Source organism: Ciconia boyciana, chromosome 1, assembly GCF_034638445.1.
Source record: "Ciconia boyciana chromosome 1, ASM3463844v1, whole genome shotgun sequence".
NCBI lineage: Eukaryota > Metazoa > Chordata > Aves > Ciconiiformes > Ciconiidae > Ciconia > Ciconia boyciana.
In genome coordinates this window covers 197,110,329-197,130,626 of record NC_132934.1, presented here as the reverse complement: position 1 = coordinate 197,130,626, position 20,298 = coordinate 197,110,329, and the positions used below count along the sequence as shown (strand labels likewise).

Below are 20,298 nucleotides of genomic sequence, written 5' to 3'. Positions count from 1 at the left end.
AAGGCTCAGTGTGCTTTCTAAGAGATGGGGGACCCGCGTGGGTTCAGAGCGGAAACTCATTTTAAGTGTAATGGACTGGGCGGGTTTATCATCCCGCGGAACCGGGCGCAGGAGCCAGGTACCATCGCCACCGGCCAAGCCGAGCCGAGCCAGGCCGGGCTTAGTCGGGCCGGGCCGAGCCGAGCCGAGCCGCGCCGCCCGCACCCGGGCCCGCCGCGCTGCTCCCGGGACGGAGCCGCGGGTGCGCGCCCCGACGGCGGCGGCCGGAGCCCCGGTACCGGGGGAAGGCGCCGGGGGAAGAGGCGGTGAGAGGAGGCGGGCCGGGCAAGTAAGAAGCGTGCCTGCCCCCGAGCCGGCGAGAGCGGCGGAGGCAGGGGAATGATCTTTGTCCCTTTCGGTAGCTCTCCGCCTCCTCATAGCCTCGTCACCAAGTCAACCGGCACCAGCTCGGAGCAGATTATCTCCGAGGGTCAACACATTGCAGCCCAAGCCGCGGGGAAGGCTCCCAAATTTACCCTTTGGGCAAACAATCCGCTGCCTATCGCTCGCCCTGGTGATAGCATTGTGGTCCCCACCGGCCGCATCCCCCCGGGCAGGGGGGGAGCGGGCAGAAAGCCGGTCCTTGCCTGCTCCCGGGGCTCCGGCACACGGGTGTCCCCGAGGGAGCGACCCCCCGCGGCACCCTGCCCGTACCCGGACACCCGCATCCCCGGCCGAGATGCCCCCGCAGCCGAAAGTGCCCTGATGCCGAACCCCTCCAGGAGCCGTGTCGCCCCCCGGACCCCCGGGCGCTTTCCCCTCCCGGCCGTGCCCGGGGGCGCTGGGGGATGAGCAGCCCCGGGGCCAGCGGGGCGGGGAGGAAAAAGGCGGGTTTAGGGGTCACGTCTCCCGGAGCGCCCCGCACATCGGGGCAATCCCCCGCCCCCCTCCCCGGCCCCGCAAGCCCCCCGCCGCGGGGCTGCTCTCCCCAGAGCAGGGAGCGGCACCCCGCGGCAGGGTCGGGGGGTCCCGGGACGCGGCCGGCTAAGGGGAAGGGGGTTGCGGGGCCGGGGCCAGCCCGGGTGGCCTCCTCTGGGTCGCGCCCCGCCCCGGAGGGCCGCGGGAGGGCTCACGTGGGGGAGCGGCGCCTATGGGGAGGCGGCGGGAGCCGGGCAGGGCGGCGGGGCCCGGCGGGGCGGCGAGCTGTCAAAGAGGCATCCCGGGCGCCGGGAGCGGGAGCAGCCCTATGTGTCCCTAAGCTGCGAGACCCCCCCGGCCCCGCTCGCCATGAACACCGAGGAGCAGTATTACGCCTCGGCGCAGCTCTACAAGGAGCCGTGTGCGTTTCAGAGAGCCCAGGCGCAGGATTACAACCCCAGCCCCCCCGCCTGCCTGTACATGGGCAGGCAGCAGCAGACGCCTTACCCCAGCGCCTTAGGGGCTCTCGAGCAAGGCAGCCCGCCAGACATTTCACCTTACGAGGTGCCCCCCATCACAGAGGATGCCGGGGTCTCCCACCTTCATCACCATCACCACCACCACCCTCATCTTCCTCCTCCCCACCAGGACGCGCTGCCTTTCGCAGACGGGGCGGACACGGGGGCGATAGAGGAGCCCCGAGTGCAGGTGCCTTTCGCCTGGATGAAGTCCACCAAATCGCACGCCTGGAAGGGACAGTGGACCGGTAAGCGCCGCCGCCTCCCCCTGCCGCTGCCCCGCCGCTTCTCTCGCTCTCGGCGGGCGGGAAACCTTCTCGGCACCGGCCCTGCCCCCGCCGCTCGGGTGTAGCTCGGAGAGGTCCCGAGGGGCCGGCGGGAGGGTCGCTTCCCCGGGACGCTCCTTCCCCCCCGCCAGCCTCCCAAGACCAGCTGCTGTGGGGCTGCTACCGTCGGGTCGAATGCCGGGGTGGGAGCCCGCCGGTCCCCGCCGGCGGGCTCGCCGCGCCCCGCGCTGCCCAAGCCCTGAGCAATTATTAACGAATTATTTTTCAGCAATTAACTAATTGTCGACAAGTCGGGGCGACGTGCAAACGCCTCCCGGGCGCCGCCGCCCCGCCGAGCAGGGGGTCTCCGCGGTGCGGCCGCTCCGCGGGCGCGGTGGGCTCCGCGTGGGGCCGGGACCGCGCAGGGCGAGGCCGGGGGCGCGGAGACACCCGCGGGGTGGAGCGCGCGGGGAAGCGGCAGGCAGGGCTGCGAGGGAAAGGCACGGCCCGGCACGGCCGCCCGCGTCCCTGCGCGGACCGCGGAGCCGCCGCCGCCGCCAGCCCGGGGCAGCCGCCTTGCCCCTCTCCGCTGCCCCCCGGCTCTCCCCGGCGCCCGGGCGGCAGAGCCCGCCTCCCCTCCCGGCCCCTCTATCCCACCCCCTCCTGCTTCCCCGGCGGGTTTTAGCCGCAATTGGACCTTTCCAAGTGAAAACCCAGGGCAGGGGAAACAATGCACAAACGCCACAGAGCTGCCAGCGAGGGGAAGAAACTCTATCTAGGCAGAAAGTTCCGCTGCCCAACAATATTTTTGTCTCTGCCTGCACAATGTTATCGTGTCCTGCGCCTTTGTCACGCCTATACGGCAAATATTATATTAATGGCTTTGTTCAAATAGACAGTTGAAAAAAGGACTGGAGTATTAAAATCACCGTGAAATAGTTTGGGGATTGCATGGGGCAGACCGAGGCGGGGAGAAGGAGAGGCGGCGGTCCCCGGTCCCCAGTCCCCACGGAGACGCATCCGCCGGGCAGGGGAGAGGAGCGCTGCCCCACGCCGCGGACACGGCGGCAGAGATTGTGCCGGGGGCGGGGGGCAGATAATGGGATCGTTTCTTTGGGTTGAATGAATCTGGGGAAGAAAAAAAGAAAGAAAGAAAAAAGATAAAGCCAAACTCTCAAACTACCCCTATTTTTCTGTCTCCTGTACCCGAGGACTGACAAAACCCAGAAGCAAAACGAAACTTTTCCCGTAAAAGCCGAAAACTCTTCCCTGCTCTTCCCAGCTCTCCCGGGAGGTCCAGGCCAGGGCTGTGCCGCAGCTGTACCCGGTGCGTGGGACGCGTGTGCAAGCACACGCACGCCCGGGCTGTCCCCACGGCGGGTGCAGGGCGCACGCCGGCAGCGAGCGGGGCACGGCGCTGCGCCGGCCGCCGGCACCAGGCTCGTAGCCGAAGCCCGCTGTACCTGCGCGGCACGCATTGCAAACTATAGAGCCCAGGGTTTGCTTTTTAGGGAAACCCTTGGGATTTAGGCGCCCGTGGATTCTGCGGGGCTTTGCGTTGTTATTGCCGGGAAAAGGCGCCCAGCGAGGCCGCGACCGAGCCCGGCCCGGTGCCGCTCGCCGAGCCCCGCTCCGCGCCCGGGGTGGCCGCCTGCCCGGGGGCTGCTGGCCGCGTCCCGGGACTCGCCCCGTCCCGCGGGCAGGGCACGGCGGGGAACGCGGCCCGGGGAGCCCCGGGGCCCGGCCGGCCGCGGCCCTCCGGCAGACCCACCGTGTGCCGCCTCCGGCAGCACTAGCTTACTTTACCGTAACAGAAGAATTTTTTCAGATCCATACACACACGTACGAGCATATACATAGGTTTATATTTACAAACATGTCATGCGTATACATATATTTTTAATATATATTCTAATATAGGTATACGTAGGCGTATATATATACGTTTATCTTTATGAAGATTTTATGTATATACCTGTATTTTTAATATATATTGTAGAATATATGTATACACATAGGTGTATATACATAGGTTTATCTTTATGAACATTTTAAGCATATACCTGTATTTTTAATATATATTTTGGAATATATGTACACACATAGGTGTATATACATAGGTTCCTATTTATGAACGTTTTATGTATATACATGTATTTTTAATATATATTTTAAAATATGTGTATACACATAGGTGTATATACATAGGTTCCTATTTATACACATTTTATGTATATACCTGTATTTTTTATATATATTTTAAAATACAAGTATACACATAGGTGTGTATACATAGGTTCATATGTATATAAAGTCGCGGGAGGAGGTGAGAGGCGGGAGACCCCGCGTAGCTCTCTGTGGAAGTGGCTGGTTCAGCCCGGCTGCCCAAACCACCGTGCCCCACAGGCGCCGTCGCCCCCAGGCGCACCCAGCCGGGCTCCCGGCCCTGGCAATAGCGGCCGTGAGTTGCAGTGCTCATCCCCGGCCCCTCTCGCTGCCGCCGCCGGCACCACCCGCGCCCCAGCGCCCACGCAGGACGGCGGCGGCCGCGCCGGGAATGGCGATTCCGCTGCTGCCGCTGTTTCCGCGAACGAGAAATCCATCCAGGGTTTCACCGACCTGCCGAAACGGAGGGGCTGCGCGGCACCCCGCTCCGGCCCTGCTCCCGCTCCCGGCCCGGCAGCCGCGCTGGCGCCGGCCCCGTTGCCTCCCGCGGGGGTCCCGGCGGCCGGCAAAGGGCCAAAGCCTCCGTGGGCCCAGGGCTGCTCGGAGGCGAGGTCCCGGGAGACCCCCGCGGCCCTCAACCTCCTGTTCCCTGAGATTTCCCCCACCTCTTCGCGGCTTGCGCAAAGGCCGAAGGCCCCATCCGAGGCCCCGTCGGGGAGAGCCGCCCGCCCTGCCCGGGACCCCACGCCCGCGGCCTGCGGGCCCTCCTCTGGCGGGACGGCTTCTCCTCCGCGTCGTTTACCGGAGAGCTATTTTAATTTTTTTTTTAATTATGTTTTGTTTGGTTGCTTGTGCGTGCGTGTCACACAAGAAAAACAATTTTTTTTCTTGTTATCGCTTTGATTTTTTTGTTGGTTTGTTATTTGGGGTTTTTTTTCTGTTTCGTTTTTTTTGGGAGTTTTTCTCCTTTCCCCTTTTTTACGCGAATCAGAGCAATCGCCAGGCCCTGGATCCTTCGGAGCTTTCGGCGACGCGCAAACGGTGGCCCTTGAGCGTCTCCCCCAGCTCGAGGGACGGCGCTCCCCTGAAAACATCGACCAAATTATTATAAAAAATCTTAAATTGTTATAAAATAAAACAGCAGCGGTCCTCACAGCCGCCACCAGCACCGCCTCGCTGTGCCCGGCCGGGGGGGCTCCCCGAGGCCGCCCCTCACCCCCTTGCTTCCCCCCGCGCAGGTCCCCGCAGCCCGCGGGGGCGGCCGGGCAGGCCGGGGCTGACTCTCCCTTCTCTCCAGGGGGGTCCTACGTGGTGGAGCAGGAGGAGAACAAGCGGACGAGGACGGCCTACACCCGGGCGCAGCTGCTGGAGCTGGAGAAGGAGTTCCTCTTCAACAAGTACATCTCCAGGCCGCGGCGGGTGGAGCTGGCAGTCATGTTGAACTTGACCGAGAGACACATCAAGATCTGGTTCCAGAACCGGCGGATGAAGTGGAAGAAGGAAGAGGACAAAAAGCGAGGGGCGGGTAACAGCAACGACCCCGAGCAAGACTGTGTGGTGTCCTCCGGGGAGCTGCAGGGCAAGGAGGATCTCCAGCCGTGCCCCCCGGGCAACCTGCCCTCGGGGGCCTCCAGGGACCTGCTCGCCCCCAGCCTCGCCCCCAGAAGGCAGCAGGACTCTCGGTGAGCCGCGGGGAGCCCCACGCCCCGGGCCGAGGAAGCAGATGGGGCCGGGGAGAGGGCCGAGAGGACGGCGCCGGCTCCCCGCCGCCGTGCCGTGCCGTGCCGTGGCCGACCCTCGCTCGCCTTCCCCCGGGGAAACTCGGTGCCTCCCCTCCGAAACTCCCGTCCTGAGAAAATTAAATGAAAGGTGTCTGGCTGCAGCAAGGGGAGGCTCGCTGCTGGCCGTGGGGCCAAAGGAGGCCGCAGCGAGCCGCCGGGACGGCGGTGAACCCGGCCCCGCTCCCCCCGGGCACCCCGCGCCGCAGCGGGCCCTCCGGTGCAGCTTCCCTCGGGGAAGGCAGACCTCGGCCGCCGACGGTGTGTGCAACCCTGGGTGCACGGAGCGGTCTGGAAAGCGGAGGAGAAGCGAGCGCACGCCGCCTTACCGCGGACGGCTGCCCGGTCGGGGCGCGGGTCCCGCCGTACCCGGGGCTGCACAAGCGCGGACGCGGAGCCGAGCATCCCAGACCTTGCCGGGGCTGGCACCCCGCCGTCCCCCTCCCTTCCAGAGGCCCCGTGGCATCGGCTCTACCCAGGACTCCCCCAAGACTATTACTCACTTCTTTGGAAACTGGAACCTGTTTTGTTCCGTTTTCTTTTGCCTTTGGGAAAAGAAGAAAAAAAGAAAGGAAAAAAAGAAGAAGAAAAAAAAAAAAGCCCGAGTGTCCTGCGGGCAGGATTTCTCCCCCCCGTGACCGGCTCCCGATGACCGGCACAGCTAGCCAGACCCTCCTCCGGGCTCCGCCAGCGGCTCCGCGGCCGTCGGGGCCCCGCGGCGCGCAGGCTGCGCTCGCCTGCCCGAGGGGCGGGTGCGAGCCCGGGGATGCGGCAGAAAATCCGCGGGTGATCTCCGGCCAGCGGGCAGAGGCGGATCGGGCTGCGAGCCGAGAGGGGGACGTGTCTGGGGGGGTAGGGCTGGTCCCAGGGACATTTTCTTTTGGGGAAAAGCTCCTGCCTCTCTTCCTCCTCTCCCGCAAGCTCGGACCCTGCCTCGGAGAGAAGAACCCTCCCTGCAGCACAAGCTCCCGGCCCGGCGTGGATTTTTCTCTGCAGACCTGGCTGTACATCTCGGCAGAGTTTCGGGGCCGGTTGCTTCCCCAGGCGCTGCCGGGCGCCGCTGCCTTTTTTCAGGCGTTATTTTTCGGCCCGGCCCGGCATGCGGGAGAGCCTGGCTCCTCCGGGATGGAGCGGGGCGAGGGGCTGGCCGGGGCTTCCCTGCGGGAACCGGGCAGCGGGGTCTGCGCCGCCGGCCGTCCCCGGCCCAGCCTGCCTCCTCTTCAGCCGCTGCCCGTCTGTTGCCAGAGACACCTTCCCCGTCGCGACAACGGCGGGAACAGGCATTTTGTACCAGGGAAACGAGCTGTTCCAGCGACCGCCTCCAAGAGCGTCGACTAGCTGGGGAAAAAATTACACCCAAACTAGAAACAGAAAATAGAGGCTGGAAGGAAGCAGGAGCTGCCCGGGTTTGCTGCGGGTCAGGCGGATCTGCCTCCTCTCCTCGATGGGGAGGCTCCAGACCTGCCCCGGCAGCAGCAACCCCTCGAACATCCCTCGGGGACCGCCAGAGTCCCCCCCGCGCTGCGGGTCCGGGAGTGCCATGGTAGGAGGAAGAGGAGGGGAAGGAGGAAAAGGAGGAGGAGGAGGGGGAGTGCCTGTCCCACCCTGGCCAGAAGATATTCCCAGTCCCTCGGCTGAAAGCGTGGGGGAGAGGAAGTAGCTTGCCACAGCTCTTTGGGTTTTTTCCATCTTACATGAGACTTTTAACAGTAAGGAGGAGACTTGAGCTGAAGGTGTAATTCGTCTATTGTTTTTCTTTCCTTTGGGGGCATTAAGATGTGTGTGCAAACAGGGACATTTCTGGTAATTTTTCCTGCAAGTTGCCTGAGAAATTTATCATCTGAGCCTGTATATCCTTATTCATCAAAACGCAGTCAATGAGTGAGAACTTTACTAATGATTATACGAGCAAAATTCAAATAAAGCTGTTCTGCTTAAGCAAAGCACCGTATTAATTAAAGTAACATTTCTCAAACTTTTGGGGGTCATAAAGCCATTTTTAAACCTCAGCATTTCTCATCGCTATTTATTAGCATCAACCTGTCACTGGAAACATGCAGTGGCACAATTTCCACGTACCTTTTACAATGTCTGGCACTGAAATTGCAATTACAGAGCCACTATAAAAATAGATCTAGCTGCAGAAAGGATGTCTATCACACAAAATACCACAGTTTTCTGCTGAGATTCGTACAGCGCATTGCCCTGAGTAAACAGCGTACACGGTGGCTGAAATTTTGCCTGTCCTTTCTCTAGCAGAATGCATTCAGTTTCGATTTTCTCCATGCACTGCTGTAAAAACTGAGAAGTTGCAGAATTGATATTAATTGCTTGACGACAATGCCAAGGTATTTTTATGAGTGGAAGTAGAATCAGACCTGCATGATTTAGGTTTAATGAATAAAGTCTTTTTCTTCAAAGAATTGACATAGTTTATGGGTCTAGCACCTTTATATATATATATATATATTAATCCTTTTTACAATTGCGTCAATGGAAAAATTAGCATTAACTGAATCAAGACAGCTCTGGGACCTTGTAGAGGTAAAGGTTCACAGTAACCTTCACCTGGCAGAGCAGCCAGCCCTGCACTGTGCTGGGGAAAGGCAAGGCTGACATGGAGAGATATAAGGCTGCTGGAGTTCTTGTGCCATGTCATCTCACCAAAACCAGTTGTCCAGACATAACCATTTTTCCTAGCAGACACCCCCCTTATGAAATAGTTCATAATTTATATTATTAAATATTTCATAATTTATATTTAATCACCTTTAACCCTAGGATAGGGTTTCCACAAGACATTCTAAAAATCCTGAAAAATTAGGCAAGAGATTAAAAGTGTGAGATGTCTTTTTATTTCCTTCTCAGGCAATACTCAAGTCCTTTAGGCATGTGTGGGAGAGGTATGTCCTCAAGAATCATATGTATTCAGTGTTAATTATTTTAAAGAAAAGCTGAGCAGGATTCAAGGCGATCTGCCCCTCCCCGGGTGCACCTGGCAGGGGCACCCACAGCACCAGAAACTGTGCTGTGGATGGAGACGTCAGTTCTACCTATGGCTCCAGGGGAAGACAGTGAGGCTGCAGGTCTTGCTGCAGCTTTGGACAGGAAACACCTTTACTGCTCCTGCTTTGCTCAGATACATCCCTCAATACTGCAGTGAAAGCTTTCTTCTCTGCTTCTGTGCTACCAAGATATTGACTGTTATTACATGAAGGACCACAAGAGAGGAAATATTTAATGCACTCTTCTTTCTCCAAGTGGGGCTGAGCATCTAACGTGAACGGCACACAGCTAGGCAAACCCTGGCCAGGAGCTGGGGGCTGCTGTCACACACAGGCCAGAGCCTGCCACAGAATGGTTGTTGGCTTGCTGCTGTCTGAGAAGCTGCATCCAGCAGCCCCTGTTGGGGCCACGCCACCACCATGCTTTGGCTGAGGCTGGGGAAGGGAAACAGGAGCTCAGGCACCACCCGTGCTAACCCCTGCTTTACCTCCCACATACAGGACCATGTCCCAGGACCCCTCAGGGATGGCCATATGAAAGGTAGGATTGGGAGACTGTGCTTGTCTCCTCTATTACAAACCCACACATTTGCCTGAAAATCCCTCCATATATGAGTAATTATGCCCATAAATCAATTCTGAAAGTAATGATTTAACCTAAGGTGTGAAAGTCTTTCCAGTCTGACACTGAAGCCTGCTATCTCCCACGCTGCGGTTGCTGCTGCTGCCATGACCACGGCTGAGGAGAGATGTTGCAGGCTGAGAGAAGAAACATTGCTCGGGAAGGCTTCAGTGCTTTGAAGTGCAACCAGGGGTGGGATGCCAGCCCTGCAACGACCACCAAAGCAGGGTCTGTCGGGCTGGGCAATGCACTTTACAATCTGGCCTCCGCACGAGGCAGAGTTGGCTGGGAGTTAAGTGTTGTGTTTCAAGGCTTACTTTGGGAGTAGAAAGAAATGTCATTGTGCTCCCTTCACTCCTGACGGGTTATAGGGTTGTTCTTATGAGAGGTTTTCACAGAAGTGTAGGCAACCCATACACATGCACGCACACACATGGCTTCCAATAAACTGTGAGTCAGAAAGGCAGTTCCCTCCCTGCTTTCTTCTACCCCGGACGGGGATAAGAATGACCAGATCTTCAAGGATGTTTTTATAGCAGTCAGGAACATATCTGGCTTAGCATCTAGGCAGGACAACGAAATGTGGAAACACTGCAGTACCCATGTTAGTAGCGAACACTACCTACTTTCATTTACCTGCTGCTTACTTTCATTTATTATTTATCCTCATTGCTCCTGTCTCACTGGCTTCCAGCACCCTTTACAATATCTTTCTGTGCACCTTGCCAGCACCCAGGTGCCCTAGCAGCGCTTTAGCTGCGAGTACAAAGAATAGCGGAGCAAAGGGGAAAGTGCATGGAGGCAAGGCTTCTCGTAGTCTCTGCCTTTCTCCATCTCCTCTCCTCCCACCACTTGCTGTCCTAGTATGCAGCTCCTCTGTTCCCCAGTGCTTCTGGGATTGCAACATATGCAGGGACAAAAAAAACACACAGGAAATGAGCTGAGTCCCTCTCTCTCCCCAGCATGCCTCGGTGGTGAGTCAGACCTGGCCAGCCTCGTTCGTGGAGTAGGAAACTCAAACACGTGGTTCCGCTACTATTAGGCCTCACACACTTGCTGCTTCATATCAGGGCTTGTTCCAGGAACCATTTGCTTCCAGCAGCAGCACCACTGGAAGGACGAGAGGCTGCAGTTGTGCTGCCTCTGACCGAGGTGCCTTTAGGTGGGACCCCATGTCCACAGAGCCCTGATGCTTGGCTCCATCCACCAGGATCCACTGGGCACAAGAGGCAAGTGCCTTGGCAAACAGGCATATTCTTCACAAATGACCCAAAAATACATTGGGAGGGAAGAAACTTGAGAGATGAGGGTGATGTGGACCAACAGGCCAAGAACAGAAGCATCTCAAGCAGGTGTGGAGCATCCCACTTTGAAAACATTGGCAAAGAGGGAGTTGCTGGGCTTTGTTTCATGACAGAGCTGGTCTGGGTACGATGAGCTGGTGCCAGTGGCAGCTTCATGGCAGCTTCAGTCCTCCCTGTCCCTTGACCCAGACCCACGGGGAGAAAAACATCTGCTCAAAGAAGCCTTGGCACAGTGTGCTTAAGATTCAAGACTAAAGCACATTTAGCAGGCATGGAAAGCAGAGGGTATGATGGTTTGTGTCTCCACTTGCAGGGCTAGACTTGATAGTGGAAAAGAGTTGTCTCCATGAGCGACTGGTAACATGCTGGTGTTTTGTTTGAGCAGAGGCAGTGTGTTTACCTACGCCTGTTTTGGACATTCCCTGCAGACCTCAAAGCACTGAGCAGAGGCAGGCAGGGATTAGTGACTTCACTGGCATAAGAAGAAGCCAGAACCAGGAAAGGGAGCTCCCTTTGGAGAGAACGGAGAGCACCCACAGCCCGTGCCGGGAGACCAAGCTGTCTCAGGACCAAGGTGGAGCTAGGGGAGGGATACCAGGTCCTGGCCTGTGCGGAGACCTGTGTTTGAACACCACTTCCCTGGGCCCAAACCCTTCTCCAAAGAAAAGCAAATAGTTACCTGCTGGAAGCCTTAGCTGGGTGCGGCATCGTAGGGCTCCAGAGTCACGTTTCGAACACAACCCCTCCTGGAGAGGAGGCTGCACCTCTCTGTAGCAAGCGGTAGCAAAGCAGCCCCCTTGCATCCTGGCTTTTAACTACACTTCAGCACAACTGCTCAGGTCCCTCTGATTCAAAATACGTGTCTCTCACTCCCTGCCAAGCTTCCAGCAGTGAGAGCTGATCTGTCATCTGGTATGCCCTCTCTCCTTTTCCACTGCTAACCCCTTGTTGGTGAGTCAGTATTTGGCTAAGGGTGAGACTGCGTGAGGTGACATTGCTCAAGATAAGCTGGCAGAATAGCAAGTCCTGTTTTCTTTAGTCCACTCTGTAAGCTGAATTTTTATCCCAAGAATGAAAATTGCCAAAAAGGGGCATGAGGGCAAATCCCTCTGCTTTGAAGGCATCAAATCCTTTACCCTGGAATGAATGTGGTAAAACTAGTTGTTAAAGTCACAGGTGGTTCCTGGAGTTGTGATTGGAAACCTGCTCACAGGTTCACCCACAGCTGCCATATCATCCGTGGTTTGGTTATATTCATCCCACAGACCTTAGTGAGACAGTTTTACTTCAAATAGAAAGAGGTACATCTGATGGCAGGTGTGCAAGACAGGATTTTGAGCTGTGCATGAGATTAGGTGGAGGTAAAGGCAGAGTAAAGGACCATAATTCATAGAGCCGCTTGACCCTTACATGGGAATGAAGGGGATTCCTTAGGAGCATCCCCGAAGGAGCAAAAAGAGAACTGAAACTGGAACCACTGATGTTTCTACTCTACCCTTCTGCCCAAAGCAGGATCACTCCAGACATGTTGCTCTGTCCTCTTCACTAAGGCCTACAAAGCTGCAGATTTCCCAGTCTTCTGTTCCAGTGCATTGTTATTCCTACCATGAGTGCATTTTCCTAACATCCAACCTGCCTTATCTGTTGCAGTTATAGCCTATGGTTTCTTGCCCTGTGAGCAAGGAGAAGACAGTATATTTTCCTTCTCTTTAAAACAGCCTCCCAAGAAGCCAAAGGACAATATTTTGAGAAGAAAAGGAATTGTCTAAGCAACTTCTGGTTTATTAGGGACTTATTAGAGACATTGGCAAGAGCAGTTTCCCCAGAGCTCAAGAAGCAGAAGCTGGAGAGGGTGGGCCTGCAAGGCAGGTAGAGGAACAGTACTCCAAGCAGTGATGGAAGGCAACACCATCAATGAGCAGACAGGCAGAAGGATGAGCTGGCACGGAAAGCAGGAGGGCTCAGAAGAGAGGCCAGTGGAGGCTGAAGCGGTTTGGTTTGTTATGGGGAGAAGCCAGAAGGAGGCATTAATGGAGAAGGGTGAAGAAAAAGGTAACTGATGTAGTGCCAAGACCTCAACAGCTACACGATTATTATGCCAATGAGCTCATTAGCTGGGAATGCCATTCTGCTCCTAGGGAACAAGTCATGATACAGAAACCAGGTGTTTTGTGTGTTTTACTTAGCTGTTAATTGCAGCTTGCACCTTTCCTGCGGAAGCTTAATTCCCCCTTGTGATGTGATGGAGTTTGCTCACCCATCTTCACATTCCTCCTGGTCCATACACTAGGGGAAAGTGTTGGGATTCCAGCAGATTTCCATTTCTTGCAGTTTCTTTGCACTAGTGTTTATTCACTGTTAGATATGGGGTTTGTTCCAACTGTCCCTGGTCATTACAGATCAGATACACACAATCCAGCTTGCCCAGGGCTCTAAATAAAGCTATTTTTGGCAAAACATCTCATAGAGCTGCCTCACAGTTCCTGGGAAAAATCATCCCAATTGGTTTGGATGCAGGCACTGGAAATTATCAGGAAAACTGCACAGATGTGGGAGATAAAAATCCATTTGGGGTGGGAGATTTATGTCCTGCTCCAGCAAAGCCCCATTTGCTGCTATGCCTGCTTTTATCCCATCCTCTCAGCTTGGCCCTGAGAAGTGAGGCAAGCCACACATCAGCACTGCTTATGGAAGATCTGAAAAATCCTGCCCTCCCAGTGGAGTCCCAGCGATTAGATGACAGAGGGCTGGGAGCAGTGATAGCTTGTTGGAAAATCTTAGTGTCCATGCTTCTTCTCCAGATGTGGTCACTTGGTACGTCAGGGCTTCATTCTTTACTGGATGTAAACCTGCAAACACTGGGGAGAGGGGGGAGAGGGAGGCTCAGGAGGGGGAGAGCTTTTACAGGTTAGGGTTAGGACCAAGGAAGAGACAAGCTGGCACCTGCAGGGGAAGTCAGACCAAGAGAGATGTGATGTTTCTTCTGCACACTTTTGCGATGCCAGCCTGGCTCTGTGCCTGGTTATGGAGCCTAGAGTGGGAGATGGAGGAGAATGCAGCAGGAGCTAGAAGCCAGCCAGGGAGAGAGCAACAGCACTTCTCTCCATGGCACAGCGAAGGAGCTGGGGCTGGGAGCCAGGAGAGTGGCAGAGAGGAAAAGAGGCACAATTTGCTTTCAAGCCCCCTCTCTCCTTCAGGGCTACATGGAATGAAGCATGGGGCAGAAAGCAACGATGCAGATGGAGTAACTGTCAGACAAGGGCAGAGCTGGGGAGCACCAGTGGACGGAAAGGAGCCAGAAAGCTGTCACGTGCCAGTCTGAGGGTGCAGTGGCATGTCACATTAATCCAAAGTGCTAGCGCTCCCTCTCTGCCTGCTGTTTCTGTCGCAAACATGAAGCAGCTGGATGAGCCAGCCTCAGTTCACCCATCCAACAAAATACTGAGCGTCCTGCAAAAAGAGCCATGTCTTTTGTTTTTGGAAACAACTCATCCCGCACTTGTATCTGCACTAGCTTTGACACAAAGCAGGAGCTGGGTGCTCCTGCAGGATTGGGGGGCCAGGAAGAGGCAGGCAGAGGAGAGCAACCCACAGGCCCATGGATGCAGCACAGCCTCTGGAAGAGTGGGGAGAGGGAGTAAAACCTGTGGGAGGTGATTTTACCTGACAGCTTGTGAAGTGCTTGGAAGGCACTTCTGTTCCTCTAACCCCTCCTAACTCCTCTGCTGGATGTTAGTCATGCTTCTGGCCCAGACAGATTTCTGCTTAGGGATGAACCCATAAAAGAGAATAAGAAATGGGTGAAAGCCTTAGGTACCTTCAGAGCTTCTTGTGGAAAGTGAGACTGGGGATGGGGGATGTTCACTGTGCAGCCTTGAGTTTCCTCCACTGGTGCAGCCTCTGCATGGGGATCCTGAGGGAGGGAAAAGTTGCAACTGCAGCACTCAGGAGTGGATCTCAGGCCCATGTGTATGAGAAGAAACTGAAGGCTGCTCAGACAAGCTCGATCCTTGCAAGTCCTGTTTTCCAAGCAATTGTATATATAACCATGATGCTGCACTTCTGACATTTCTTTTTATATTCAGCTTTAAAAAGAACCGTAGGACTTATCCTGTATTGCAGAGTGCTGTGAAAAAAAAACAAAGGCATTTCTCTGAGGAGCTTGTATTTAAATTTGGATGTAAGAGCAGACTGAGAGAAAATACAGTAAGTTTTAGAAACAAGGACACGGCTGCAAAGAGGAGAAGAGAGAGCTGTCCTGTGCCTGTTGTGGGAGGGCTGCGATGACAAGAAGAAATGTGGATGGAGCAGATACCTTGGGACCCTTCCTTACAGCGAGAAAAGTGAGGAACAATGATAAGAGCCAGAAGAAATTGCCTGGAGAGGCTGTAAGAGTCTCCCCACTAGACAGCTTCAGAAGGAGGTTAGGCACAGCCCTGTCAGCAATGCCGTGACTACAGTCAGTGTAACCAAGGAAAAGGAGACTGGACGAGATGAGCCCCTGAAAATGCTCCAGCTCTATTTTTGAGGAGTCCCCTTGCCATCACCTTCACCTCCCCCCACCAGTACTGTCCTGTTTGAAACTGGGGTAACACATTGATTTACTTAGGCCATGTACCAGTTTGATGCTCTCCTGTCAGCGTCCTGCCTCGTCCTGCTGAAGAACTTCCTTGTCTTGCTTAAATTTCCTTTTGAGGCCCAACATGGCTGTTGGCCACCTTTATTTCCCTGCTGGCACCTCAGGAGGTACCCCCCCTTTGCCAGTAATCTCCCCATCTTCTGCCATCTCTTAGATGGTCCCTTCTACATCCCAATATGCTCTCTGAAGCCATCATTTACCCAGTGTAGAGAGGCATCCTGAACAAAATGGGACTAAGGGAAATTGGATGAAAGAGAGCCTTCAGGCAGGCAGAGACCGTTCCAAGTGAGGGCATGGAAGAGGCGTAAAGCCAAGAGCCAGCAAAGGAGATCTAGGCCATGGTCCAAAGCTGACTGCAGCCAACCGGACTGATTTGAATGGGCTTTGGACCAGACTCTTGGAGAGCAGCTGTGAAGGAGGATACCAGGGGTATAATATGTGTGGAGATCTCAGGATAGAAAAGTGAGGAGAAGGGATTTGTTCAGCCATTCAAGCATGGTTTCTGTAGAACATATAATGGCTTTCTTTAGTGCCACCAGGGCTCTCCAGATGGTGCCATAGACATTTGCAGGTTCTACTCCATGGGGCTGTGTTTTACATGACAGCAACGGCTGATGCCTTGTATTGCAGCAGCAACAAGTATTTGAAGAAAGGGGAAAAAAAAACTGCAGAGGGAGGAGGACAAGTGGAGTTGTACTACGCTGCTTGGTGTTGCTGAGCTGCTCGGTGGGAAACGGATACCGAGCAGTTTCAAAACTCCTCACGCTGATTCCTGGTGGCACAGGCCCCGGGAAGGGGGGGAGGGTGTGCCAGCCGAGGAAACCCCTCTCGGGAGGCCAGACCAGGCAATAATGCAGTCCCGAGGAGGCAGCACATTTGTAACTGCCAGCTCTAATCTCTGCTCTTCACCTTTGCCGGAGAGCTCTTGGTGGCACTAATTCAACGGAATACGTCGGGGCTGGCAGAACCGGAGACGGGTGAAATCCCCTTACGGAAAGCACCGGTGGCTTCGCTCTAAAACCCGGAGGAGCCAGGGCCAGGGCGGAGCGAGGGCCGCGGGGCCGGGGCAGGGAGCTGCCGGCGGGGCTGTGCCCGAGCTGCCGCCCCCGCCCCCGGCCCGGCCCCGCCGCCGCCCGCGCCTCCCGCGGCGACGCTGCCCCCTGCCGGCCGCGCCGCGACAGCGCAGCCCCGCGGCGGCGGCGGGACGGGACGGGACGGGCCGGGCCGGGCCGGGCCGGGCAGACACCGCGCACCCCCGGGTCCCGGGCGGGGAAGGGCCGCGATGCCCCGCTGGTAACGAGCGGTCCTGGACAGCCTTGCCTGTCTGTCTGTCTTTCCTTCTTCCTTTCCTTTCCTTTCCTTTCCTTTCCTTTCCTTTCCTTTCCTTTCCTTTCCTTTCCTTTCCTTTCCTTTCCTTTCCTTTCCTTTCCTTTCCTTTCCTTTCCTTTCCTTTCCTTTCCTTTCCTTTCCTTTCCTTTCCTTTCCTTTCCTTTCCTTTCCTTTCCTTTCCTTTCCTTTCCTTCCCTTCCCTTCCCTTCCCTTCCCTTCCCTTCCCTTCCCTTCCCTTCCCTTTCCTTTCCTTTCCTTCCCTTCCCTTCCCTTCCCTTCCCTTCCCTTCCCTTCCCTTCCCTTCCCTTCCCTTCCCTTCCCTTCCCTTCCCTTCCCTTCCCTTCCCTTCCCTTCCCTTCCCTTCCCTTCCCTTCCTCTCCTCTCCTCTCCTCTCCTCTCCTCTCCTCTCCTCTCCTCTCCTCTCCTCTCCTCTCCTCTCCTCTCCTCTCCTCTCCTCTCCTCTCCTCTCCTCTCCTCTCCTCTCCTTTTCTCTCCTTCTCTCTCTCCTTCTCTCTTCCTTTCTTTCCCCCTTTCCTTCTTTCCTTCTTTCCTTCCTTCCTCCTTCCTTCCTTCCTTCCTTCCTTCCTTCCTCCCTCCCTCTCTCCCTCCCTCCCTCCTCTTTGACTCAGATCCCCTTGACTTTGACCCAGAATCCACCCACCGGGCAGTCGCGGAGCAGTAGTGTCTCTGGAGAGGGAGAAGGGAGGGGGGCAGGCGCATGGCAAAGCAGAGGAGGGCTGGGCAAGGCAGGCAGCAAGCGTAAGGTACTTGCTGAACAGCCGGGCAGCACAAGGTGGAACAGGGAGCACAGCTGGATTCTGCTGCAGATTGGGAGTGACCAGCTGTGGTCCCAGACCTTCCTAATGCAAAAAGTACACGCGTGTCCCAAGCCCATTCCAGCCCCACAGCACAGAAATGCTGCAATGAGAGTACTTTCGGCTGTGAAGAAACAGGTAGCAATTCCCTACTGGAAGCCAAAGACTCGGGTTGCTCTTGGCCAGCATGCCAGCAGGCTGGAGTTGGCAGATGGGTGTTGGCAGCTGTCCTTATCCCAGCCATTCAGCCCTACCAACTGCACAGGCTCAATTCTGTGCAGCTTCCTGGCAATAACAGCAGAAATCAGTACTCTAAGTTCAGCACAGCTGGAGCATCTACCCCAATTCTGCTGCTTTTGCCTTCCTGCTGAGGAAGTAAGCAGAAAGGAGTAGATTCCCTGGGACATCTCACTAAGTGTGTTCACATCTCCAGGTATCCAGGACTTCTTACAAAGGCACGAGAAAGAATGCTTTTCCTGAGCTGGTGTATGTGATTTCAATGCCATTTATGAATCTGAGACTACATCTACACCCACAAGTTGAGCATGTCTCAGATCACTCCTCAGCACTGAGGCCAGCTGTCACCAAATGGCCCATATGCAGAATACTTCTGTTACCTTCTAGGACAGGTTGGTTGCACCCAAACCACATCCTCGTAACAGTCCCTTGCTTGTACTAACTCTCAAACCATGCCCAGGAGTTCCTTGGGAAAGCAATAGCTGGCCCAAGCCAAGAGCCGGCTGTGGACCATGCTAACCATTTACCAACCCAGCTGATTGAGCTGCAGTGCCCAGGAATATTCCAAAACACTTTTGAATTTATTAGGACAGAAGTAGGAATCCAGTCTGACCTTTGCTTCTGTGGCTCATCAAGCGGGCATCTTGACAGGAGCAAGGAAGCTTTCTGTCATCCGAGCAGGTTCTGGATGACTTCAGGAAATTTCTAGTAGAGTGAAGAGATGTGACTATATTGAGCTTGACTTCGTGAGACAAGTACTCTGCTCTTGGTTTTTGATGCTGTAGGGTGCTAGAGCAGTGAGCAGCTGGGAGCCAGTCTGAGAGCCTCTAAACGAGGACTGACTTGAATTTGAAGAGCACTGCTGTGGGGGTCTGAGCACGTGCTGATTTGGGAGAAATTCTCTTTGTCTCATGTCTTTTGTAAAACAATGTAACAGAGAGTGTGATGTTCGTAGAAGAAAAATATACTGAGTGAGATTAAACATCAGAACTGTTTATTGAAACATTTAAAGCCAGATAAAACCATGCTGCTGATTCCTCCAGCATGAATCATGGGTTTGTGCTGACGTGCTCCTAACAGTTCACACCAGCCCTTGCTTTTCCCTGGGCTGGGATGAAGGGACCTGTGGGCTAAGCAGGCTGGGTGACCAGGGAAGGGAGTGGCATGGTGGCACACCGTGAGGGACCTGGCTGGAAAGGAGCAGTGGCTGCTGGGGTGTCACTCTTTCCTCTTTTTTTTTGTGAGGTCTGCAAGCTGCTGTGGTGCATTTACTTATGCCCCTCTCAGTAGGGTCTCCCTTTGCTCTGCACCTCAGAGCAAATCACAGACTGGTCTGGGCTTCCCAGGAACCCAGGAACCTCACAGGCAGCTGCCAGGTGGGGGTGAGTGGCACTGCTGCCTGCATTGGCTGGGCCTGGGCTCCCTCTTGGGGAGGAGGCAGCAGGTACCGCAAGGAAAGGGGAGCCAGGCATCCCCCTGCCCGGAACGTGGCACTGCAGCCTCAGCTCTTCCCCTTCCTGCAGCAGAAGTGGCCTCACTCCTTATATCTGAGACAGGAAAATTCCTTCTTGCCTTTTCTTTCTCATTCTACACTTGAGTTTTGCTGTCTCATGCCTAAGGGGTCAGCACCAGGATACCCATGTGATGGCAGCTCCCAAGGATCACTTTCCTAGGATCACTTTCCTAGGCCAAGAGGGGAAGGAGGTGGGTTTTCAGGTGCCCATGGTAGGATGCCTGGGGAGGGATGTGCATGGGAGGAGGCTGAATCTCCCCAGCCCCTGGACCACCGTGGACTTTGCTGGGGCTGCGGAGCCCTCGCCATGTCAGCCCCGGCTGCCCCTGCTCGGGCAGCTGCTTTCATTGGACCAGCGTCGAGGCTGTGTTTTCCTGCCCCAGTTCAGGAGCGTGTGCCCACAAGCAAAGAGATAACGTAGGGCATGTTTTACCGGCAGGAGCCGTCGGCAGAGGCCAAGCCTCTGAGGATGGAAAACACCTTTGGAGCCACGATAGGAGCTTGGCAAGGGAGTGGCTGAGAATGAAAGAGAGGTCCAAAGTGCTGCTCTGGCTTTGGAAGAGCAGGATGTCGTTACTGGGAACGGAAAAAGGATCATGTTTCCAGATTGAAGTCCTGGAGGAAGAAATACGCTTCTGATAAGAGAAAGTCGCTTTTTCTTCTGAGTCACTACATGCCTGGGAGTCATTGCGCAAGATGTTTTTAGAGACACCATTTCAGCTCACCGTGGTTACATCTGTAGGTGCCTATAAGCATATTGATGAGGATCAAAGAAGATGTCAAAAATGAACATTATTGCCACAGAAACTATATACTGCACTTACTACATATGAAAAACAAGTGGTTTGATTTTTTCTATTGTTGCAATTTATGAATCATAAAACAGTACATTTTTATTTTAAAATAGGATAAAAATTCTTTGGTATCACTGATAGGAGGTGATTCTCACTGAGAGCTAACGTAAATTCCCTCTCGTGTTCTTAAATTTTATAAAGAACAAAAAAAAATTTCCCTATATTAGGTGAGGAGTGGAATTTCCCTGAAATGTAATTGAAAGCTTGAGTTATCTTTAAAGAAACCTCAATAGTTAACTGTTACACAGCTCTTTTTATCACTTCTGACAATCTCCGTGAGAGGGATTGGTTAATTTTCAAACTGTGGGAAAAGAAAGAAAAATAGTGCCTTTTGACTCCTGCTTCATTTTGGAGC

At 55.0% G+C, this 20,298-nt stretch overlaps 1 protein-coding gene across 1 annotated transcript; it reads left to right on the top strand.

Moving 5' to 3' along the window:
- Nucleotides 1-1,266: 1,266 nt before the first annotated feature.
- On the top strand, nt 1,267-5,533 carry PDX1 (pancreatic and duodenal homeobox 1). The gene is made up of 2 exons (XM_072857571.1): nt 1,267-1,663; nt 5,145-5,533. The coding sequence occupies exons 1-2, from the start codon at nt 1,267-1,269 to the stop codon at nt 5,531-5,533; spliced, it is 786 nt and encodes a 261-aa protein (XP_072713672.1).
- The last annotated feature ends 14,765 nt before the right edge of the window (nt 5,534-20,298 follow it).